The sequence below is a fragment of the Rhinatrema bivittatum genome, chromosome 7 (genome assembly GCF_901001135.1).
Source record: "Rhinatrema bivittatum chromosome 7, aRhiBiv1.1, whole genome shotgun sequence".
Lineage (NCBI taxonomy): Eukaryota > Metazoa > Chordata > Amphibia > Gymnophiona > Rhinatrematidae > Rhinatrema > Rhinatrema bivittatum.
Window position 1 is genome coordinate 300,856,232 of NC_042621.1, and position 19,636 is coordinate 300,875,867.

General features: G+C 53.7%; 1 protein-coding gene across 1 annotated transcript in view; it reads right to left on the bottom strand.

The window, feature by feature from the left end:
• Positions 1–415: 415 nt before the first annotated feature.
• Positions 416–19,636, bottom strand: part of HSPA12A (heat shock protein family A (Hsp70) member 12A) — a 113,570-nt gene continuing 94,349 nt past the window's right edge. The window contains 7 exon segments of the mRNA XM_029610481.1: positions 416–2,467; positions 2,930–3,033; positions 3,943–4,118; positions 4,120–4,202; positions 12,301–12,405; positions 13,798–13,884; positions 16,707–16,878. Of these exon segments, the coding sequence (XP_029466341.1) occupies positions 1,830–2,467; positions 2,930–3,033; positions 3,943–4,118; positions 4,120–4,202; positions 12,301–12,405; positions 13,798–13,884; positions 16,707–16,878 (1,365 nt within the window). The 3' untranslated portion in view covers positions 416–1,829.

A 19,636-nucleotide genomic window follows, 5' to 3' on the forward strand; every position in this document is an offset into this window, starting at 1 on the left:
AGCAGTGCTGGAAGCGCCCCCCCTCCCCCAGCTGTGGCGTGAGCAGTGCTGGAAGCGCCCCCCCTCCCCCAGCTGTGGCGTGAGCAGTGCTGGAAGCGCCCCCCCCTCCCCCAGCTGTGCCGTGAGCAGTGCTGGAAGCGCCCCCCCCCCAGCTGTGGCGTGAGCAGTGCTGGAAGCGCCCCCCCCTCCCCCAGCTGTGGCGTGAGCAGTGCTGGAAGCGCCCCCCTCCCCCAGCTGTGGCGTGAGCAGTGCTGGAAGCGCCCCCCCCCCCCCCCAGCTGTGGCGTGAGCAGTGCTGGAAGCGCCCCCCCCCTCCCCCAGCTGTGGCGTGAGCAGTGCTGGAAGCGCCCCCCCCTCCCCCAGCTGTGGCGTGAGCAGTGCTGGAAGCGCCCCCCCCTCCCCCAGCTGTGGCGTGAGCAGTGCTGGAAGCGCCCCCCCTCCCCCAGCTGTGGCGTGAGCAGTGCTGGAAGCGCCCCCCCTCCCCCAGCTGTGGTGTGAGCAGTGCTGGAAGCGCCGGGCACCAGTAAGGGAACGCGTTGCTTCCAGCTGGGGAGTTCCGGGTTTAGGGGCTGGAAAGGCAGCCCGAGGTTACGGAGGTCGTGGGTGGGAAGTGGGGGGGGGGCCAGGAGAGACAATGTAGAAGGGGGGTGTGGGGGGGCTGCGTGGTCCAGCAAGGCCTTGTGTGACATAGGGGGGAGGGGAGGTCAGGAATTGGGCTGCAGGTATTTCTTCTTTTTAATTTAACCACCGATCTTTCAAGATATCCAGTTAAGTGGAACGTTATCCGGCCACACGAGGCTGAAAAACCGTAAAACCCAAGCAGTCAAATTCAAACATAGCAGGTTAGGTTTTAAACTTTAGGACAGTACATTCGATGGGACGTTTATCCTGCTCGCTTTTGCCGGATCCCTTGTCCCTTCACCCGCTTACTGAACATGCCCCCTTTAGCGTATTTATGACTTAACTCTCGAAAGCTAAACTCCCATCACCAGCGAGTCTGACATCCAAATGATGCAGCTGCCACTTATTCAACCAAGCCACTAATTAGTCCTAAAGAGGGTCACCTACAGTCCGGTCTTGCTGACTTATTTCCATAGATTTGGCACAATGACTGCCTAAAACGTAAAACATTTACCAAATATATTCTGGCTGGGGAGTCTGTGTCTGCCTTCTTACGCAGCATTCAGTCGAGCCGACACAAATCCCGCGAGGCTGCTGCTGCCGCCCAACTCTGCAAAAAAACATAGCGCTACACTGCAGCACTATGCCCACTACGAAAACAGCCAACTAAAAAAACAATCCCAATGTATTTATTGTTCAGTTTGCTGGGGAGATCCTAAGAGAGAGAGAAAGGGCTGCCAGGGAGAGGCAGAGGATTCACGAGAAGTGGCAACCCCCAAATTAGGTGCTAGATGGCAAGTTTGGAGGGAGGGGGGGGGGGGGGAGAGGGCCCTACAAATCTAGATTCGGCTCAGCATCACTGTATCAGCCCCATTCCTTCTGACGTGGCCTGGTGGCTGCCCTCACCCAGCGGGACTAGAGGCACGGAAGTAGTGAAAAGCAGGCTGAGGTCCCGGAGGGCGCCGGAGCTCCGAACGGCAAGAGAAACATCCCAGCAACCCAACCCGGGCGCACCTGCTTCAAAGCGAGACCGTCGGCCTAAAATCTCACACTTAAACTGAACCGCCGGATTCTGGGTTACTGAAACGAATCGTTTCCTTTTCGAATACAGGCCCCGCTTGGTTTTCTTTTCTTTTGATCTTGCAGCCACCCGAGGTCACGAAACAGCAATCAGAAGCGCCCAGAGGCCCCCCACCCCCCACCCCCCTGCTAGTAATTCAAGAAATCGATGCCCACTTTGACGCTTCTGGAAGTGGTGATGTCAACTGCCACAGCTTTGATCTCAGTGTCCCCGAACTGCATCAGAGTCTGGATTTCCCGCCGGCTGGGGGCCGCCAGGCTCGGGGTGCCCGTCAGGTCCAGGCGCAGGGTGCCGCACTTCTTCACCCCCGGGTCGGTGATGAAAGAGACGCCCTCCCGCTCGGCGCTGTAGACGTGGATGACGATGACCTGCTGGGAGGGCTTGGCCGGGGTGTAGCTGCGCTTGACGGTCTCCCCCAGCGCCACGGACTGCTCGGCGGCGATGAACTGGTCGAAGACGTCCGTGCACCAGCGGGTGCCGTCCTTCAGCAGCAGCTTCTCCGGCGGGTGCTTCCCCTCCACGTAGCGGTTCAGCACGCCCACCCCGTAGGTCAGCGGGGAGCGCCGCACCTTGATCACGGCGGGGTCCAGGCCGAAGAGGACGGCCCCCTTCAGGATGGTCAGCCCCACGTCGTGAGGGATGATGACGCGGCACCTGTCCCCGAAGGCGTTCTGCACCGCCTGCTGGAGCAAAGGGGACTCCGCAAATCCACCCACCAAGAACAGGAACTTGACGCCAGCCACTTCGGGCTTCTGAAAGAGATCGGCTGCAGGAAGAGAGCAGGAGAAAGGAAAGCGCCTTCAGTCTGGGTGTCTACATTGGTTTATTCTGCAGTGCAGTAAACATCCTAAATGCTGCTGTGGCGGACTTATTCCCAGTCAGATGTCATGCTGATGCTTGCATGGTGTCTTGCTTACAAATAGTGAGGGGTAAAGCATGTGATAAGCAGAGAGTGTACCCTTAGTGATGGGGACGCGAGGGATAAAGCCTCCATAACGCGGCTCTGCACTGCACGTCAGAGGCGCGTTCCCTATTTTACATTCAAGCTATGTTTACATGAAAGTGCCATATGACACCGTCCAGCGTAACGGCGTGAAGCTGCATGGCTGGAGTTCAATAGCAGATGGACTTAAATGTGCAAGCATGCCCCCAAGTCAGATCCTAGCCTGACTGTCACTGGAAGAGTCACCAGCCCAGGGCTGTGAAACCCTCCCACCCAGATACTTACAGAGATGCTGAACAATGTGGTCAATGGTGGGTTTGAAAAGTGCATTCATTGCATCCGGATTCATCCGTAGCATCCCCTGGGAAGACCATTTCACGAAATCCACGCTGCAACAAAATTGCACAGAAAAGGACGTTAACTACTCAGAACCCTACCACGGGCGTGACACAAATGGCCACCATCAGTATCCCAAAGAGACGGGGGTCACGGGCACAATCAGCTGATCAGAGCAGGGAGCAGTCAGACCCAGAGGGCGGGGTTCACCAGGCCCTCCAGAGGATACTCGCTGGACTGCTCTGCGCTCATCACAGGACAATCTCAAAAGCGGGCACATTAATCTCGCCGAGACTCTCCTCGCCAAACGTATCCTGAACCATTCACTGTCCCCAAGGTGGTGGGATGGGACGTCCCAGCTCAAGGAGCAACCCCCCTTGCACATGGAACCATCAGCCAATGGGAAGGGGTTTTAAACTGACGTCACGGGCAGGAAGAACACAGCTCTGGCTGAGCGGTCCCTTCTTCAGCGGGAGATAATGGAAGGTTAAAACTAGAAAGAGGAGCAGAATGATGAGCAAGAGAGGAGCACAGATGGAAGCCAGGGTTCATCCGCCATGAAGCGACTTAAGAGCGCAGAAACACGTTCCAGTAGCAATGCCAGGCTCTGGTTCTTCCAGGGCCGTCAACAGTCTTTTCCCAACATAACCCAAACATGCAAATCCAATCTGTGAAATATACTCTTGTATGCAAATGTAGCTCAATAATATCAGCTACCTCCAGAAAGCCAGAATGGCCTGTGGCTCTGTAGAATAGGAGATGGACATTTTCCCTTTAAGGTTTTAGAGCCGTTTATAAAGAAACATTTTAACTGCACGCAGGGTGGGGGTTTGATTTGGCTTTTTTTTTGCTGGCCACCAGGCCTGTCATACATCCAGCACACAGTGGGCGAATGTTCGACACTAGAATTAAATCTTAGCCTCGGTGGCTCCCACGACCCTGCCCTGCTGGCCTGGACGTACTTGCTTTTCCTCAGGGCGTGCTCCACGCTGTGGCCCCGAAACTTCTTGTAGTAGTCAATGAAGGAGAAAGGCAGGTTGATGTTGAGGGGGTTCGTCCTGTCGGGGGCCGCGGCCCTCTTCCGAGACTCGAACGCGATCATCAGATCCACCCAGGCCGCCGGCCGCTTGATCTTAAAACTGCTCGATGAAATCCTCCCCGAATATTTTGCACAGAAGCTTCTCAAACTCGTAGTCCACGCCCAGTGCGCCGTAGGGACCACCTGCGAGGCACAAAGCAGAAAACGAGACGCTTTCACAAGCACTCGGGCAGGAGTCTGCCACCCCTAGGCACTGCTGCTGCTGTTGTGCCCCTCCCTCCCCGGGTAAGGTCAGATAACGGGGAGCAGGAGGTGTGAGGCAGAGACCCACAGTCTGCTGCGGCAGCTCAGGCATAGATTCGGGAGCAAAACCTGGACAAATCTGAAGTGCACTGGCAAACCTTTCCATCTTTCATTATTATAAAATGAAGTCATTTTCCAACCTCGCTTGTCTCTGTATAATTTACTTTTTTTTTATTCAGTGAGGAAAAGGGATCTTCAGTATCAGCAGAGGGATGAGATTTCAGGGATGGGCAAAAGAGGAGAGGGTGAGAGGAGCAGGGATGGGGAGGAGAAAGGAGAAAGACTAAGAATGGAGTGAGAAAAAGGTGAAAGGACTGGGGACAGGAGGAAGGAGCGGTAGAAAGTAATGGGGATGGGGGGGATGGGAGATGCGGAAGGTAGAGGAAAGCAGAGTTGCTTACCTGTAGCAGGTGTTCTCCGAGGGCACCAGGATGTTAGTCCTCACACATAGGTGACATCATCAGATGCAGCAAACTTATTTCGAAGTTTCTAGAACTTTGACTAGGCAGACTGAGCATGCCCAGGATGCCCTATACCATGTGCCCACACGGGTCCCCTCTTCAGCCTTGTAACACAGAATTATGATAAAATAGGAGAAACCCAACTCCAAGGGGCGGCGGGCAGGTTACGTGAGGACTGACATCCTGCTGTCCTCGGAGAACACCTGTTACAGGTAAGCAACTCTGCTTTCTCCTAGGGGAAGCAAGATGGCCGTCCTCACACATGGCTGAATCCCTAGCTACAGGCTGCTCCCCAACATAAAAAGGGGACCAACAGGCACCTAACCAGGTGCCAACAGGCACAACACCACCAATGCCGTTGGTAACAGAGGGGGAGGCAGCCTGAACCCAAACAATGAGCCCTAGGCGGGAGAAGAGCAACCAAAATGATAAAGGGGATGGAACAGCTCCCCTATGAGGAAAGACTGCAGAGGTTAGGGCTGTTCAGCCTGGAGAAGAGACGGCTGAGGGGGGATATGATAGAGGTCTTTAAGATCATGAGAGGTCTAGAATGGGTAGATGTGACTCGGTTATTTACACTTTTGGATAATAGAAGGACTAGGGGGCACTCCATGAAGTTAGCATGGGGCACATTTAAGACTAATCGGAGAAAATTCTTTTTCATTCAACGCACAATAAAGCTCTGGAATTTGTTGCCAGAGGATGTGGTTAGTGCAGTTGTGTTTAACAAAGGTTTGGATAAGTTCTTGGAGGAGAAGTCCATTAACTGCTATTAATCAAGTTTACTTAGGGAATAGCCACTGCTATTAATTGCATCAGTAGCATGGGATCTTCTTAGTGTTTGGGTAATTGCCAGGTTCTTGTGGCCTGGATTGGCCACTGATGGAAACAGGATGCTGGGCTTGATGGACCCTTGGTCTGACCCAGTATGGCAAGTTCTTAAGTTCTTAGTCTGACAAGTGGGTGTAATGATCCGCAAAGAACCTCAGCTGGGTCCGCCGTCGAGGGTGTGGGTGGCTGGCTTAGGCTCCCTCGCAGCAAGTGAAAGATCCCATGGCAGGACTCTGCGGAGGTGCTGGCTGAGTTCTAGGGGTACCCAGCTGTCTAGAGCGAGACCTGGGCCAAGCCTGCTGAGACCATGCCCTACTCGCTGGAGGATAGTACCTCCTCGGGTGGTAAAAAGGGCATCTGGGCCCCTGATGCAAGGATTCCTTCCCAGAGGACTGTTGGTCCGAGGTGCTCGCTGAAAGATGCTGAAGGATCTCATGATGATCTTTCAACTGTACCACTGCCTCCTTAATCTTATCTCCAAAGAGATTCTCCCTGGTAAGGGCAAGTCCGCTATACGGTCTTGTACCTCCGGGTGGAGGGTGGAGGCGCATAGCCAAGCCATGTGGCAAGTACCAATACCCGCTGCAGCTACTCTCGCCGCCGTCTTGAAAACCTCATATGCGGACTGAACTTCATGTTTGTCACACTCCAAACCCTGCTGAACAACCTTCAGGAAGTCCTCCTGGAGCTGATCAGAGAGACAGTCTACCAGGTCCTGAACCTGCTTCCAGAGGTTCCTGGAATACTGGCTCATATATAATTGGTAACAGGCAATGCGAGCCACCAACACGTAGCCTTGGAAGACTTTCCTCCTCAGGGCATCCAAGGCCCTGTGCTCGTGGTCTGGGGGAGCCAAAGCATGGATGCAAGACCTCTTTGCCTTTTTGTGGGTGGATTTCACTACCATGGACTGCTGTGAGGGAGTGAGAGGTAAAGCCTGGGATAAGCACAGAGGATCCTTAGCTGTGGGGGAGTGAGAGGTAAAGCCTGGGATAAGCACAGGGGATCCTTAGCTGTGAGAGAGTGAGGGGTAAAGCCTGGGATAAGCACAGAGGATCCTTAGCTGTGAGGGAGTGAGGGGTAAAGCCTGGGATAAGCACAGAGGATCCTTAGCTGTGGGGGAGTGAGGGGTAAAGCCTGGGATAAGCACAGAGGATCCTTAGCTGTGAGGGAGTGAGAGGTAAAGCCTGGGATAAGCACAGAGGATCCTTAGCTGTGGGGGAAGTGAGAGGTAAAGCCTGGGATAAGCACAGAGGATCCTTAGCTGTGAGGGAGTGAGAGGTAAAGCCTGGGATAAGCACAGAGGATCCTTAGCTGTGAGGGAGTGAGAGGTAAAGCCTGGGATAAGCACAGAGGATCCTTAGCTGTGAGGGAGTGAGAGGTAAAGCCTGGGATAAGCACAGAGGATCCTTAGCTGTGAGGGAGTGAGAGGTAAAGCCTGGGATAAGCACAGAGGATCCTTAGCTGTGGGGGAGTGAGAGGTAAAGCCTGGGATAAGCACAGAGGATCCTTAGCTGTGAGGGAGTGAGGGGTAAAGCCTGGGATAAGCACAGAGGATCCTCAGCTGTGGGAGGGAGTGAGGGGTAAAGCCTGGGATAAGCACAGAGGATCCTTAGCTGTGGGGAGTGAGGGGTAAAGCCAGGGATAAGCACAGAGGATCCTTAGCTGTGAGGGAGTGAGAGGTAAAGCCTGGGATAAGCACAGAGGATCCTTAGCTGTGAGGGAGTGAGAGGTAAAGCCTGGGATAAGCACAGGATCCTTAGCTGTGGGGGAGTGAGGGGTAAAGCCTGAGATAAGCACAGAGGATCCTTAGCTGTGAGGGAGTGAGAGGTAAAGCCTGGGATAAGCACAGAGGATCCTTAGCTGTGGGGGAGTGAGAGGTAAAGCCTGGGATAAGCACAGAGGATCCTTAGCTGTGAGGGAGTGAGAGGTAAAGCCTGGGATAAGCACAGAGGATCCTTAGCTGTGGGGGGAGTGAGAGGTAAAGCCTGGGATAAGCACAGAGGATCCTTAGCTGTGAGGGAGTGAGAGGTAAAGCCTGGGATAAGCACAGAGGATCCTTAGCTGTGAGGGAGTGAGGGGTAAAGCCTGGGATAAGCACAGAGGATCCTTAGCTGTGAGGGAGTGAGGGGTAAAGCCTGGGATAAGCACAGAGGATCCTTAGCTGTGAGGGAGTGAGAGGTAAAGCCTGGGATAAGCACAGGGGATCCTTAGCTGTGAGGGAGTGAGAGGTAAAGCCTGGGATAAGCACAGAGGATCCTTAGCTGTGGGGGAGTGAGGGGTAAAGCCTGGGATAAGCACAGAGGATCCTTAGCTGTGAGGGAGTGAGAGGTAAAGCCTGGGATAAGCACAGAGGATCCTTAGCTGTGAGGGAGTGAGGGGTAAAGCCTGGGATAAGCACAGAGGATGCTTAGCTGTGGGGGAGTGAGAGGTAAAGCCTGGGATAAGCACAGAGGATGCTTAGCTGTGAGGGAGTGAGAGGTAAAGCCTGGGATAAGCACAGAGGATCCTTAGCTGTGAGGGAGTGAGGGGTAAAGCCTGGGATAAGCACAGAGGATCCTTAGCTGTGAGGGAGTGAGGGTTAAAGCCTGGGATAAGCACAGAGGATCCTTAGCTGTGGGGGAGTGAGGGGTAAAGTCTGGGATAAGCACAGAGGATCCTTAGCTGTGGGGGAGTGAGGGGTAAAGTCTGGGATAAGCACAGAGGATCCTTAGCTGTTGGGGGAGTGAGGGGTAAAGCCTGGGATAAGCACAGAGGATCCTTAGCTGTGAGGGAGTGAGGGGTAAAGCCTGGGATAAGCACAGAGGATCCTTAGCTGTGAGGGAGTGAGGGGTAAAGCCTGGGATAAGCACAGAGGATCCTTAGCTGTGAGGGAGTGAGAGGTAAAGCCTGGGATAAGCACAGAGGATCCTTAGCTGTGAGGGAGTGAGAGGTAAAGCCTGGGATAAGCACAGAGGATCCTTAGCTGTGAGGGAGTGAGAGGTAAAGCCTGGGATAAGCACAGAGGATCCTTAGCTGTGAGGGAGTGAGAGGTAAAGCCTGGGATAAGCACAGAGGATCCTTAGCTGTGGGGGAGTGAGGGGTAAAGTCTGGGATAAGCACAGAGGATCCTTAGCTGTGAGGGAGTGAGAGGTAAAGCCTGGGATAAGCACAGAGGATCCTTAGCTGTGAGGGAGTGAGAGGTAAAGCCTGGGATAAGCACAGAGGATCCTTAGCTGTGAGGGAGTGAGGGGTAAAGCCTGGGATAAGCACAGAGGATCCTTAGCTGTGGGGGAGTGAGAGGTAAAGCCAGGGATAAGCACAGAGGATGCTTAGCTGTGGGGGAGTGAGAGGTAAAGCCAGGGATAAGCACAGAGGATCCTTAGCTGTGAGGGAGTGAGAGGTAAAGCCTGGGATAAGCACAGGGGATCCTTAGCTGTGAGGGAGTGAGGGGTAAAGCCTGAGATAAGCACAGAGGATCCTTCGCTTTGGGGGAGTGAGGGGTAAAGCCTGGGATAAGCACAGAGGATCCTTAGTGAGGGGGAGTAAGGGGTAAAGCCTGGGATAAGCACAGAGGATCCTTAGCTGTGAGGGAGTGAGGGGTAAAGCCTGGGATAAGCACAGAGGATCCTTAGCTGTGGGGGAGTGAGGGGTAAAGCCTGGGATAAGCACAGAGGATCCTTAGCTGTGGGGGAGTGAGGGGTAAAGCCTGGGATAAGCGCAGAGGATCCTTAGCTGTGGGGGAGTGAGGGGTAAAGCCTGGGATAAGCGCAGAGGATCCTTAGCTGTGGGGGAGTGAGGGGTAAAGCCTGGGATAAGCGCAGAGGATCCTTAGCTGTGAGGGAGTGAGGGGTAAAGCCTGGGATAAGCGCAGAGGATCCTTAGCTGTGGGGGAGTGAGAGGTAAAGCCAGGGATAAGCGCAGAGGATCCTTAGCTGTGAGGGAGTGAGGGGTAAAGCCAGGGATAAGCACAGAGGATCCTTAGCTGTGAGGGAGTGAGAGGTAAAGCCTGGGATAAGCGCAGAGGATCCTTAGCTGTGAGGGAGTGAGAGGTAAAGCCAGGGATAAGCGCAGAGGATCCTTAGCTGTGAGGGAGTGAGAGGTAAAGCCTGGGATAAGCACAAAGGATCCTTATCTGTGGGGGAGTGAGGGGTAAAGCCTGGGATAAGCACAGAGGATCCTTAGCTGTGAGGGAGTGAGGGGTAAAGCCTGGGATAAGCACAGAGGATCCTTAGCTGTGAGGGAGTGAGAGGTAAAGCCTGGGATAAGCACAGAGGATCCTTAGCTGTGGGGGAGTGAGAGGTAAAGCCTGGGATAAGCACAGAGGATCCTTAGCTGTGAGGGAGTGAGGGGTAAAGCCTGGGATAAGCCTGGGATAAGCACAGAGGATCCTTAGCTGAGAGGGAGTGAGAGGTAAAGCCTGGGATAAGCACAGAGGATCCTTAGCTGTGAGGGAGTGAGGGGTAAAGCCTGGGATAAGCCTGGGATAAGCACAGAGGATCCTTAGCTGAGAGGGAGTGAGAGGTAAAGCCTGGGATAAATGCAGAGGATCCTTAGCTGAGAGGGAGTGAGGGGTAAAGCCTGGGATAAGCCTGGGATAAGCACAGAGGATCCTTAGCTGTGGGGGAGTGAGAGGTAAAGCCTGGGATAAGCACAGAGGATCCTTAGCTGTGAGGGAGTGAGGGGTAAAGCCTGGGATAAGCCTGGGATAAGCACAGAGGATCCTTAGCTGAGAGGGAGTGAGAGGTAAAGCCTGGGATAAGCACAGAGGATCCTTAGCTGTGAGGGAGTGAGGGGTAAAGCCTGGGATAAGCACAGAGGATCCTTAGCTGTGGGGGAGTGAGGGGTAAAGCCTGGGATAAGCACAGAGGATCCTTAGCTGTGAGGGAGTGAGAGGTAAAGCCTGGGATAAGCACAGAGGATCCTTAGCTGTGAGGGAGTGAGAGGTAAAGCCTGGGATAAGCACAGAGGATCCTTAGCTGTGGGGGAGTGAGGGGTAAAGCCTGGGATAAGCACAGAGGATCCTTAGCTGAAAGGGAGTGAGAGGTAAAGCCTGGGATAAATGCAGAGGATCCCTGGTTGAAAAGAGGTGAAGAGAAAGGCAGAGATGATTTGAGGTCCCTGGCACTGCAGACTGGATGGGCCTTATCTGGCTTCCTATTCTCCACTCTCCTCTTGGATGCATGGACTTGGGGGATACAGGTCTGGGGAGGGTCTGGGACTCTGCTCCAAGTGCTGCCTTACCCCCTCTGTCTCCAGCGGCTGTAGAAGCTCTCAGGCCCTGCAGGGCTGGCACGGGGATTCTGCTTTTGTGCCTCTGAACTGGAGGTGGCCTCTATTTGTGCCCGTGAGGGGAGATATAAGCTTTCCTAAATCAGAACCTGCATGTGCAATACCCTGACCTGTCTAGAAACCTCTGAAAATCTTCGCATTTTGTTTTTGTACGGTGCCAACCTCGTCATCTGTGAGGCGACCGGTGAGATGTCAGGGGGAGTGCATACATCTGATGTTTAGGAGGGCGAGGAGAAAGTCTAGGGCAGTGCATGGAAGGAAGGGAAATCCTGACAAGGAAGCGGACGGGGGGGGGGGGGGGGGGTGAGTGGAAGGACCGCATGAACCCACAGGGGTAGATTTTTAAAAAATGCGCGATCGCGTACTTTTGTTCGCGCAGCAGGCGCAAACAAAAGTACGCTGGATTTTATAAGATACGCGCGTAGCCGCTCGTATCTTATAAAATCCTGGATCGGCGCGCACAAGGCTGCCGATTTTGGGCAGCCGGCGCGCGCCGAGCCGCGCAGCCTCGTAAATCCAGGCGGATTTACGCGAGCAGGGCTTTTAAAATCCGCCCGACAGTATCAGAACGAATCCGTGAAGTGTGGTGCGCCTGCAGGTACAAAGGAGGCCCTGCACCCATTCCCCCAGAGCAGACCATTCGTCTGCGTTTCGTTCGGGAAGGAACGATCATTTCCCGCTCTCCTCCTCCTCCTGCCTCTCCTTTTACTTCCTGCGACCTTCCGCTCCCCGCCTGTATTGCTCTCAGGTGGAAGACAGATTGCCGAGCACCATCCTCATTACCTTAAAGGCAGGAAATGCCAGGATTACGGCCTCACCAACCAGCTCTCCAATGAGGGGAACAAGGAAGGAGATTACTGTGAAATCATCCCTTGCGCAAGAATCCTTCACCACCGTCCACGCAAAACGTCTTCTTTCTGTAAGGTGGCGTTTATGCTTGCCGATTGGCCCCAGATTGGCCCAACAGCATTGATTCAGTCCTGGCTGCACCCCATTGCATGCTGGGGCTTGTAGTCTTACTTTTCTTAGGGAATAGAATAGGGAAAGTCAGAGCTACAGGCCCCTCGCTGGAATGGGCTAAGTCCCGAACTGGAATCAAGCCCGTCGGCAACCCTGGAAGGGCTCTGGAGTAACAAGAAAAAAAATAAAACCATGACTCTGGGAACATTTATTTTCCTACCTTCTGATGAGTGAAAAGCTGTGATAGATGAGGAACTGCGGTGCTTACAGGATTGCTCCCCTGCCTGCCTGCCACGGCTGCCTTGTGATTCAGTGCACGGTAAAGACCGCGTGCGAAGGCACGGGAGGGGGCTCTGACAGCATCGCAGGAGATTCCTCAACGCGTTACCACCTCGCTTTCCCAAACTCCCTTCTCCCCCCCCCCCGCCTGCCGCAGAGGAAGAGCTGGGCTTCACCTGACGCCTTGTAGAGCTCTTTCAGATGTCCTTCTGGTAACCTTATCTGATGGACCGTCAGATCCACGGTGCCTCCCCCGCAGTCGACCACCACGTACCGGTCACCTGCGACAGAAGAGAGAGAGACAGGCGTCGTGCTGAGCTGGGGCAAGGCCTTCGCATGCTGCTTCCGTATCTGCAGGCTGAGGCTCACCCGAGGCAGCGCTACTGGCAAGAGGGCGGCAGCTCTGGGCTGTACGAGGGGGGAAAGGGGGTCCCTCTACCCCACTGACAGACAACATTATGGCACAACGTAGAGAAGAAACAGGGCAGACGCGATGAACTTAGAAATGTGCAATTATGGACCACCAGAGCTTAGCCCTGCAGGGAGCAGTGCAGCGCACACTGGGGGCGTTTTCAACATCAGCCACAAGACCGCAACCCGGGCAGCGCCGGTGAAAGGGAGGAACAGAATACGAGGACAGATAAGCACCGCCAGGCCCAGGCAGTCTTTGCAATTTAAATCCTGGTGCAATGCAACAGTTCCCACTTCATCTCTGGCTTTCCTTTCCTTTCCCTTTTTTTTTGTGGATACGAATTCCCTGTCGCTCTCCACCAGTTCCTCCAGAGAAAGTTTAGTGAGGCACAGAGATGAATCAGGTGGGCTTTTTCGCCAAGACCCGGCACAAAGCCCCCCACCCCCCACCCCTGGATCTTTTTACGCTGGTGCGTTTGCAGCAAACTCAAGCAGGATAGTCTGCCATGGGCCAGCAAAATTTGCCAGTGATGTCTTTTGCTAGACTGGCAGAGTCCTGCCCCTCCATTGTGGACTTTGCTGCAACTGCTCCATGTAAAAGAACAAACCCGGTTTTGAAATGTCCCCATCTACCCACGTCTGCAAAACTGTTTCACTAAGGTTTGCGCTGCCCTGGTTGTTCTCGGATTTCACCCCAGCAAGGCTTCAGTCATCCAGCTCAGCAAGGTGCCACCCAGCCGCAGATGCTCATGGGAAGGTGCTCCAGCTGCCTGGGCGGGTGAAGCTGTCATGCACCTCTCTCTAGCATCTTCCCTTCTTCCCCACCTCCCCACCATCCCATCTCCCTCGTGCATACCAAGAACTAACCGCTTGTGGTAGAGAAAACCGGATGCAGCTCACACTAGAGCCACTTCCAGTTCTGCTTTTCAGATGACCTGTGCTGAGCACCATGGCCAGAGCTTCCTCTCTTCCCCAGTGTGTGGTCTCATTTTAAGGTTAACCCCACTTCTCCCAATAAATCTGTAAGCACAATACTGGGGATGGCAAACTCTGGTCCTGGAGTGCCCACAAGCAGGATTGCTTCTCATGCGTCCCACCGAGTCCATCATCTAAGGTTTCCTGGCATGGTTTGGCCACCCCCGCAGCGCTGGAGGCCCGGAGTTTGCCAGTGAGGCCTGCTGGCCATGGCAGCATACCGGAGAGCCCAAAATGCAGGGCAGGAAAGCAGCGGGCGCAGGCGAGATGGTCCGAAGAGCCCCTACCTTCCTCCAGCTCGGCCCACAGCTCCCCGATCACATTCTCCACCAGGAAGGTCCGACTCTGCCGGTTCCGGCGCACGTGCTCTTTAGCTGGTGGGAGGCAGAAGGAAGCAAAATACAAACAGAGACCAAGTCAGGGGTGAGGGCGGCGGGGGAAGGAAGCGGGCTGCATGGGGCAGGAAGCAGGATGCATGGGGCAGGACACAGGGGACCCCGCGGGGTCAGATCGCTGCTCAGGGCAGGACGTTCCAATGCTTTTTCCTTTGCGGGGCCCTAAAAGCGTCCACCTGACCCGCACCTGATTATCTGGAAATCCCTCAGCGCGCCCCGCTGGCCTCCCCCCCGGGAACGCCGCCCTTAACCCTGTGCTCTGTGGAGGGGAAGCAGCGGCTGGAAACCGCTGATCCCGATCTCGGTCACTAGGTGGCGCCCTGCGTCCATAAATGGGAAAAGGGAAGGCCCTGGATTTCCCCCGAGGCTGCAGGGTTCCTGCCAAAGCAATTCCCAGCGTTTTGGGGGTTTAAGGATGAGCAACGCTAAGAAAGAAAAATTACTAAACTAAGTGCCCCCGTGGCGCGTCTACCACAGGGGATGACGGCAATGGGAAGGCGTTAATAAGGGTTAAGCAGCACCGGAGCAAAGAGAGAGCTCCCTGCCGTAAACGGCAGCTCAAAGGCCCAGGGATTTTCTTTTTGTTTTAAACTCCTCTCCCCAGCTCAGAAGGGGGCATTACCTGGAGCGGGTAGGCCTCAGCCGCACGGATCGGGGGGGGGGGCTCCCAGAGCAGCGTTTGAGCCTTGCCTGCGTTAGGTTGCTTTATTTTCAGGTGGGACTCGTGCAGTCTGGGTGGGGAGGTTTGACGTGCAGAAATGCACGTGCAATGTTCCAGCTCTCCCTCCCCCGTCCCATTCCCACTGCTCTGCCTGGATGACACAGATAAAGGAGTGCGGCAGCCTCTCGGGACGGAGGAGCAAAGGAGCCTGCGAGGGTGCCCAGCCCCCAAGCAGCGCTGCGCCGTCTCCCAGGCTCCTGGGTTCTCCCGTGCCGGGGCGTGGTGAGGGAGCCATGCATCGCTTTCCGCAGGGACCGGAACCTGCACCAGGATCCAGACATCGGGTCCACTCGGCAGCACCCCCCACGCTCGCTCCGGAGGCGGAAATGTGGCAGGCCTTGCTCTAAATTTGAAGTGACAAAATTAAAACAAAATAACCCCACAGCAGAAAAAAAACAAAACAAAAAAATAAATAGTGAGGTCTATGTTCAGGCAGTCTGGATAGCAAAGTTAGCGGGATAAACTTATCTGGCTGACTCTGAAGGCTACTCAGCAGAGCAGACACACGATTAAATACAGGCAGCTAACTTTACAGGCAGCTCTTTGACTCCACCAGACTTAGCCGGCTAAGTCATCTGGCTAACTTTGAAAATCGGAGTGAGATGTTTAACTTAGCCGGCTAACTCAACTCCTCCCAGTTATGCCCCTGGACTGCCCCCTAGCTTATCCAGCTAAATTCTAGCCCCCTTACTTACTAGCCGGCTAGAATTTAGCAGGATAAATGCTGAATACAGCCAGGCAAGCTGTTTACATGGAGAACTATTAATATCCATCTAAATGGCTTTTAAATATGGACCTCAATATATTTAGAAAAAATTGGTGGGGAGGGGGGTGTTCTCTTATTAGGAACAAAACAAAAATGGCCAACCTTGAGTTAAAACGGGCCGCTACAGTAAAAACGCGGGAGAGCGGGTGAGCGCCCGCTCTCCTGTGCGTGTGATACAGTATTTAAATTTATTTTAATTAGGGCCGGTGGTAAAAAGGCGCTAGGGACACTAGCGCGTCCCTAGCGCCTCTTTTTTGACAGGAGCGGCGGCTGTCAGTGAGTTTGACAGCCGACGCTCAATTTTGCCAGCATCGGTTCTTGAGCCTGCTGACAGCCACGGGTTCGGAAACCGGACGCCGGCAAAATTCAGCGTCCGGTTTTCGAGCCACGAGCCCATTTTAAATTTTTTTGTTTTTTTACTTTTTTCAACTTTCGGGACCTCCGACTTAATATCGCTATGATATTAAGTTGGAGGGTGCACAGAAAAGCAGTTTTTACTGCTTTTCTGTGCACTTTCCCGGTGCCCAGAGAAATTAGCGCCTACCTTTGGGTTGGCGCTAATTTCTGAAAGTAAAATGTGCGGCTTGGCTGCACATTTTACTTTCTGTATCGCGCGGGAATACCTAATAGGGCCATCAACATGCATTTGCATGTTGCGGGTGCTATTAGTCTCGGGGGGAGTTGGACACGCGTTCTGGACGCGCTGTTACCCTTTACTGAATAAGGGGTAAAGCTAGCACGTCCAAGCCCTGAAAGACTGGTGATGGAGAGAGTCTCTGAATGCACGACCCGGGTTCCCCAAGCCTGTCCCGGGGACCCCCACACCCAGCCTGGGGTTTCCAGAGATCCACCATGAACGCGTGGAAGGGGAAATCACGCAAGGCCTGGGTCTTCCGCCTATGCAAATTTACCTCACGCATATGCATGATGGATACCCTGACGACCCTTCCCTGGCTGTGGGGACACTTGGGAGAGGTCTGGGGGGGGGGGGGGGGTCCCCTGCTAGACTCGTTCATGCTGTTCTCCGTCTCTCAAAGCCTTCAGGGCTCTCCCGGTGAGCTTTTCTCAGCGGGAACGGCAGGGATTACCAACCCCACCGGAACAGTCTGTCACGTACAGCCAGGGGCGCGATCGCTCTGTCCCAGGGATGCCAGCTCTCGCTAAAGGACCTGTCCGTAAAAATGATTTCCTGTCGCTTAAGAACGTCCCGAGTGCTTGGGTCTGCGGCTGGTGCCGCCAGCCCAGGCACCGTGAGGCCTGGGCTAGCGGCATCTTCCGGAGATGGCGACCCTGCTGTGTCCTGCGGACGTTTACCGTGGGTAAAGCCGGCCGCCGTGGCGTCGGCGGGAGTGTAGCCGTTGACGGCGGCTTTGCTGCTCATGTCGATCATCTGGTGGAGGCGGAGCTTCCTGCAGTAGATGGAGGCTCCCTCGGGTTCCAGGGCGATGATCAGCTGCTCGAGGTTCTCGGGGGTGGCCATCCCTGCCTGCGACAAATCAAAGGGTGGGGGAGTGGAAATAAAAAAAGAAAAAGAAAAAAGACAATTCAATTCCAGAAGGATGCAGAGCTTCGATCTGATCTCTGGGCCTGTTCTGTTTGCAGAGATCTTCTGCTAAGCACAACTGACATCCCCCCTTCCTCCTGCCTGCCTCCATCCAGCTTCTTAAAACAGGCCAAGATTTCAAAGGTGGAGGAATTGTAAAGTCCCTTCCTGTTCTGCCCGGGCTGCAGGACAGACACAGAGTGCCTGCAGGTTTGCAACAAGCCACAGGAAGACTCTTAATCTGCTGCTTGCACATAGCAAATGGAATTTAATGAGCACAAGTGGAAAGTGATGCACTTAGGGAAGAGCAACCCAAATTACAGCGACACAATGCAAGGCTCCACATTAGGAGTCACCGCTCAGGAAAAGGATCTAGGAGACATCGCTGAAAATACGTTGAAATCTTCTGCTCAGTGTGCAGCAGCAGCAAAGAAAGCAAAAAGATTGCCAGGGATTATTAGGAAAGAGATGGGGAATAAAACAGAGAGAATTTCCTAATGCCTCTGTATCGCTCCATGGTGCGACCTCATCCTGAGTATTGTGTGCAGTTCTGGTCACCGCATCTCAAGAAAGATATAGCAGAATTAGAAAAGGTACAATGATAAAGGGGATGGAACAATTCCCCTATGAGGAAAGGCTAAAAAGGTTAGGACTCTTCAGGTGGGAGATGAGACGGCTGAGTGAGGATATGATAGAGGTCTATAAATAATGAGTGGAATGGAACAGGTGAATGCGAATCAGTTGTTTACTCTTTCAAAGAGTAGAAATATCAGAGGACACACAATGAAGTCACTAAGTTGTTCATTTAAAACTAAGAAAATATTTTTTTTACTCAATGTACAATTAAGCTCTGGAATTTGTTGCCAGAGGATGTGGTGAAAGCTGTTAATGTAGCTGCATTTAAAAAAGGTTTGGACAAGTTCCTGGAGGAAAAGTCCATAAACCATTATTAAGGATGAATTGCAGAAATCCACTGCTTATTCTTGGGATAAGTAACAAGAAATCTTATCTACCCCTTGGGATACTTGCCAGGTATTTGTGACTTGGATGGGCCACTGTTGGAAACAGGATGCTGGGCTTGATGGACCCTTGGTATAACACGCTACAGCAAGCCTTGTGTTCTAACGTTTCTGGAGCTCAGACCTAGGTAAATCATTCAATTACAAGTCGGGGGCAAGGGGGGGGGGGTCATTAACGACATCAAACTTAACGTCAATGCAAGTTTGAGTCCTTCTGCACCCAAAGCGTAAGCAGTCAGAATGCATCCCAGCCAATGCACACCGGCCAAGGACGAGGTGATTCCATCGTCTCTTGGAGATCCGAATTCATATATTCTTTTTCAAAGCTACGCCCAAAGCACCCATCAACGCTGCAATCTGTGCCCCGAACAGGGAGTCCTACAAATTCAGCAAATCTGAGGGCCCAAACAGTCTATCCAGGAAGATCATTCCCGGTGCAGAGTCACCGACTTCACCAACTCGCAGCTGGAGATGACCCATGCGTCTCCCAGGCCTCCTTCAATTCTGCCACCGACCCCTGCTTCCCCCACCTCCCCTGGGAAGCTGTTCCATGCATCCGCCACCCTGTCTGTGAAAAAAATGTTGCTCCCAAATCGGCCCCCCCTGGAGCTTCCTACTGTGACCTCTTATTCTAGAGCCTTCCTTCCCCTGAGACAGGGATAAGAACATAAGAAGTCCAAGGTCCGTCGGGCCCAGCATTCTGTGTCCGACGCTGGCCCGTCTGGGTCACAAGTACCCGGCAGATCCCCCCCCCTCCCCCCAGTTGATCTATTTCTTGTATCTCACTCTTAGGGATAAGCGCCGGCTTTCCCACGTCCCCGTGGTTATGGACTTTTTCCTTCAGGAACTGGTCCGACCCTCTTTTGAGCCCCACTATGGCCCAGAGGCACTAAGATGCGATGTTTTATCGCAGGAGGGGGTCCCACTATCGCAGGGAGGTATTGCCGCATTAGTGGGACCCCCCACCCAAAAAAAAGCATTGCAGCTCCACGATGTGTTCTTTTGTCTCGCAGCCCAAACGCCAGGAGAGAAAAGAACACGGCGCACGGCTCTTTAATGCGATGGTAGCCCCGACCTCGCGGGACCGCCATCGTCTTAAAGGGCCACAGGCCCGGAAAAAATAAAATATGTGGCAAACAAGGAGGTTGGGCTGCCACTCGGGGGCGGCCCCCTCGTCCCTCAAAATGTGAAAAGTAAATGACTACACCCGCGCGGCGACGGCCCTGGCCTCCTACCCCTCCCGAGTGGAAGGTACCCCACCCTCGCACCCAGCCCGCTTGGCACCATCTTGATCTTGCCCCAGTATTTTATCGTGGCTGACCACCTTCTTCTGATAAAATATTTGCATGGGATTGACTATGCATGACCTTCTTTGCATGTATTTGCATTATTCATGCCTGCAAATCTCATGCAAAGGAGGTCATTGTAGTAGGGGAGGGAACCTGGGCAGGGAGATGCAAACTATCCCGTATAGTGTGCAATATATGTGATATATCCCGTATAGTGTGCGATATATGTGATATAACAGGTGTTAGAGCCCTACTGCAGCTTGATGCATATCCCCCTGTAGGTTCGTTGCCTTGACCACTCCCTCTAGCAACAGATTCCTTAGCTTGATTTAGTGCTAAGTGAAATAATACTTCCAAGTATTACTTGGCCGGTTGCTAGTTTCAAGGAGTGTC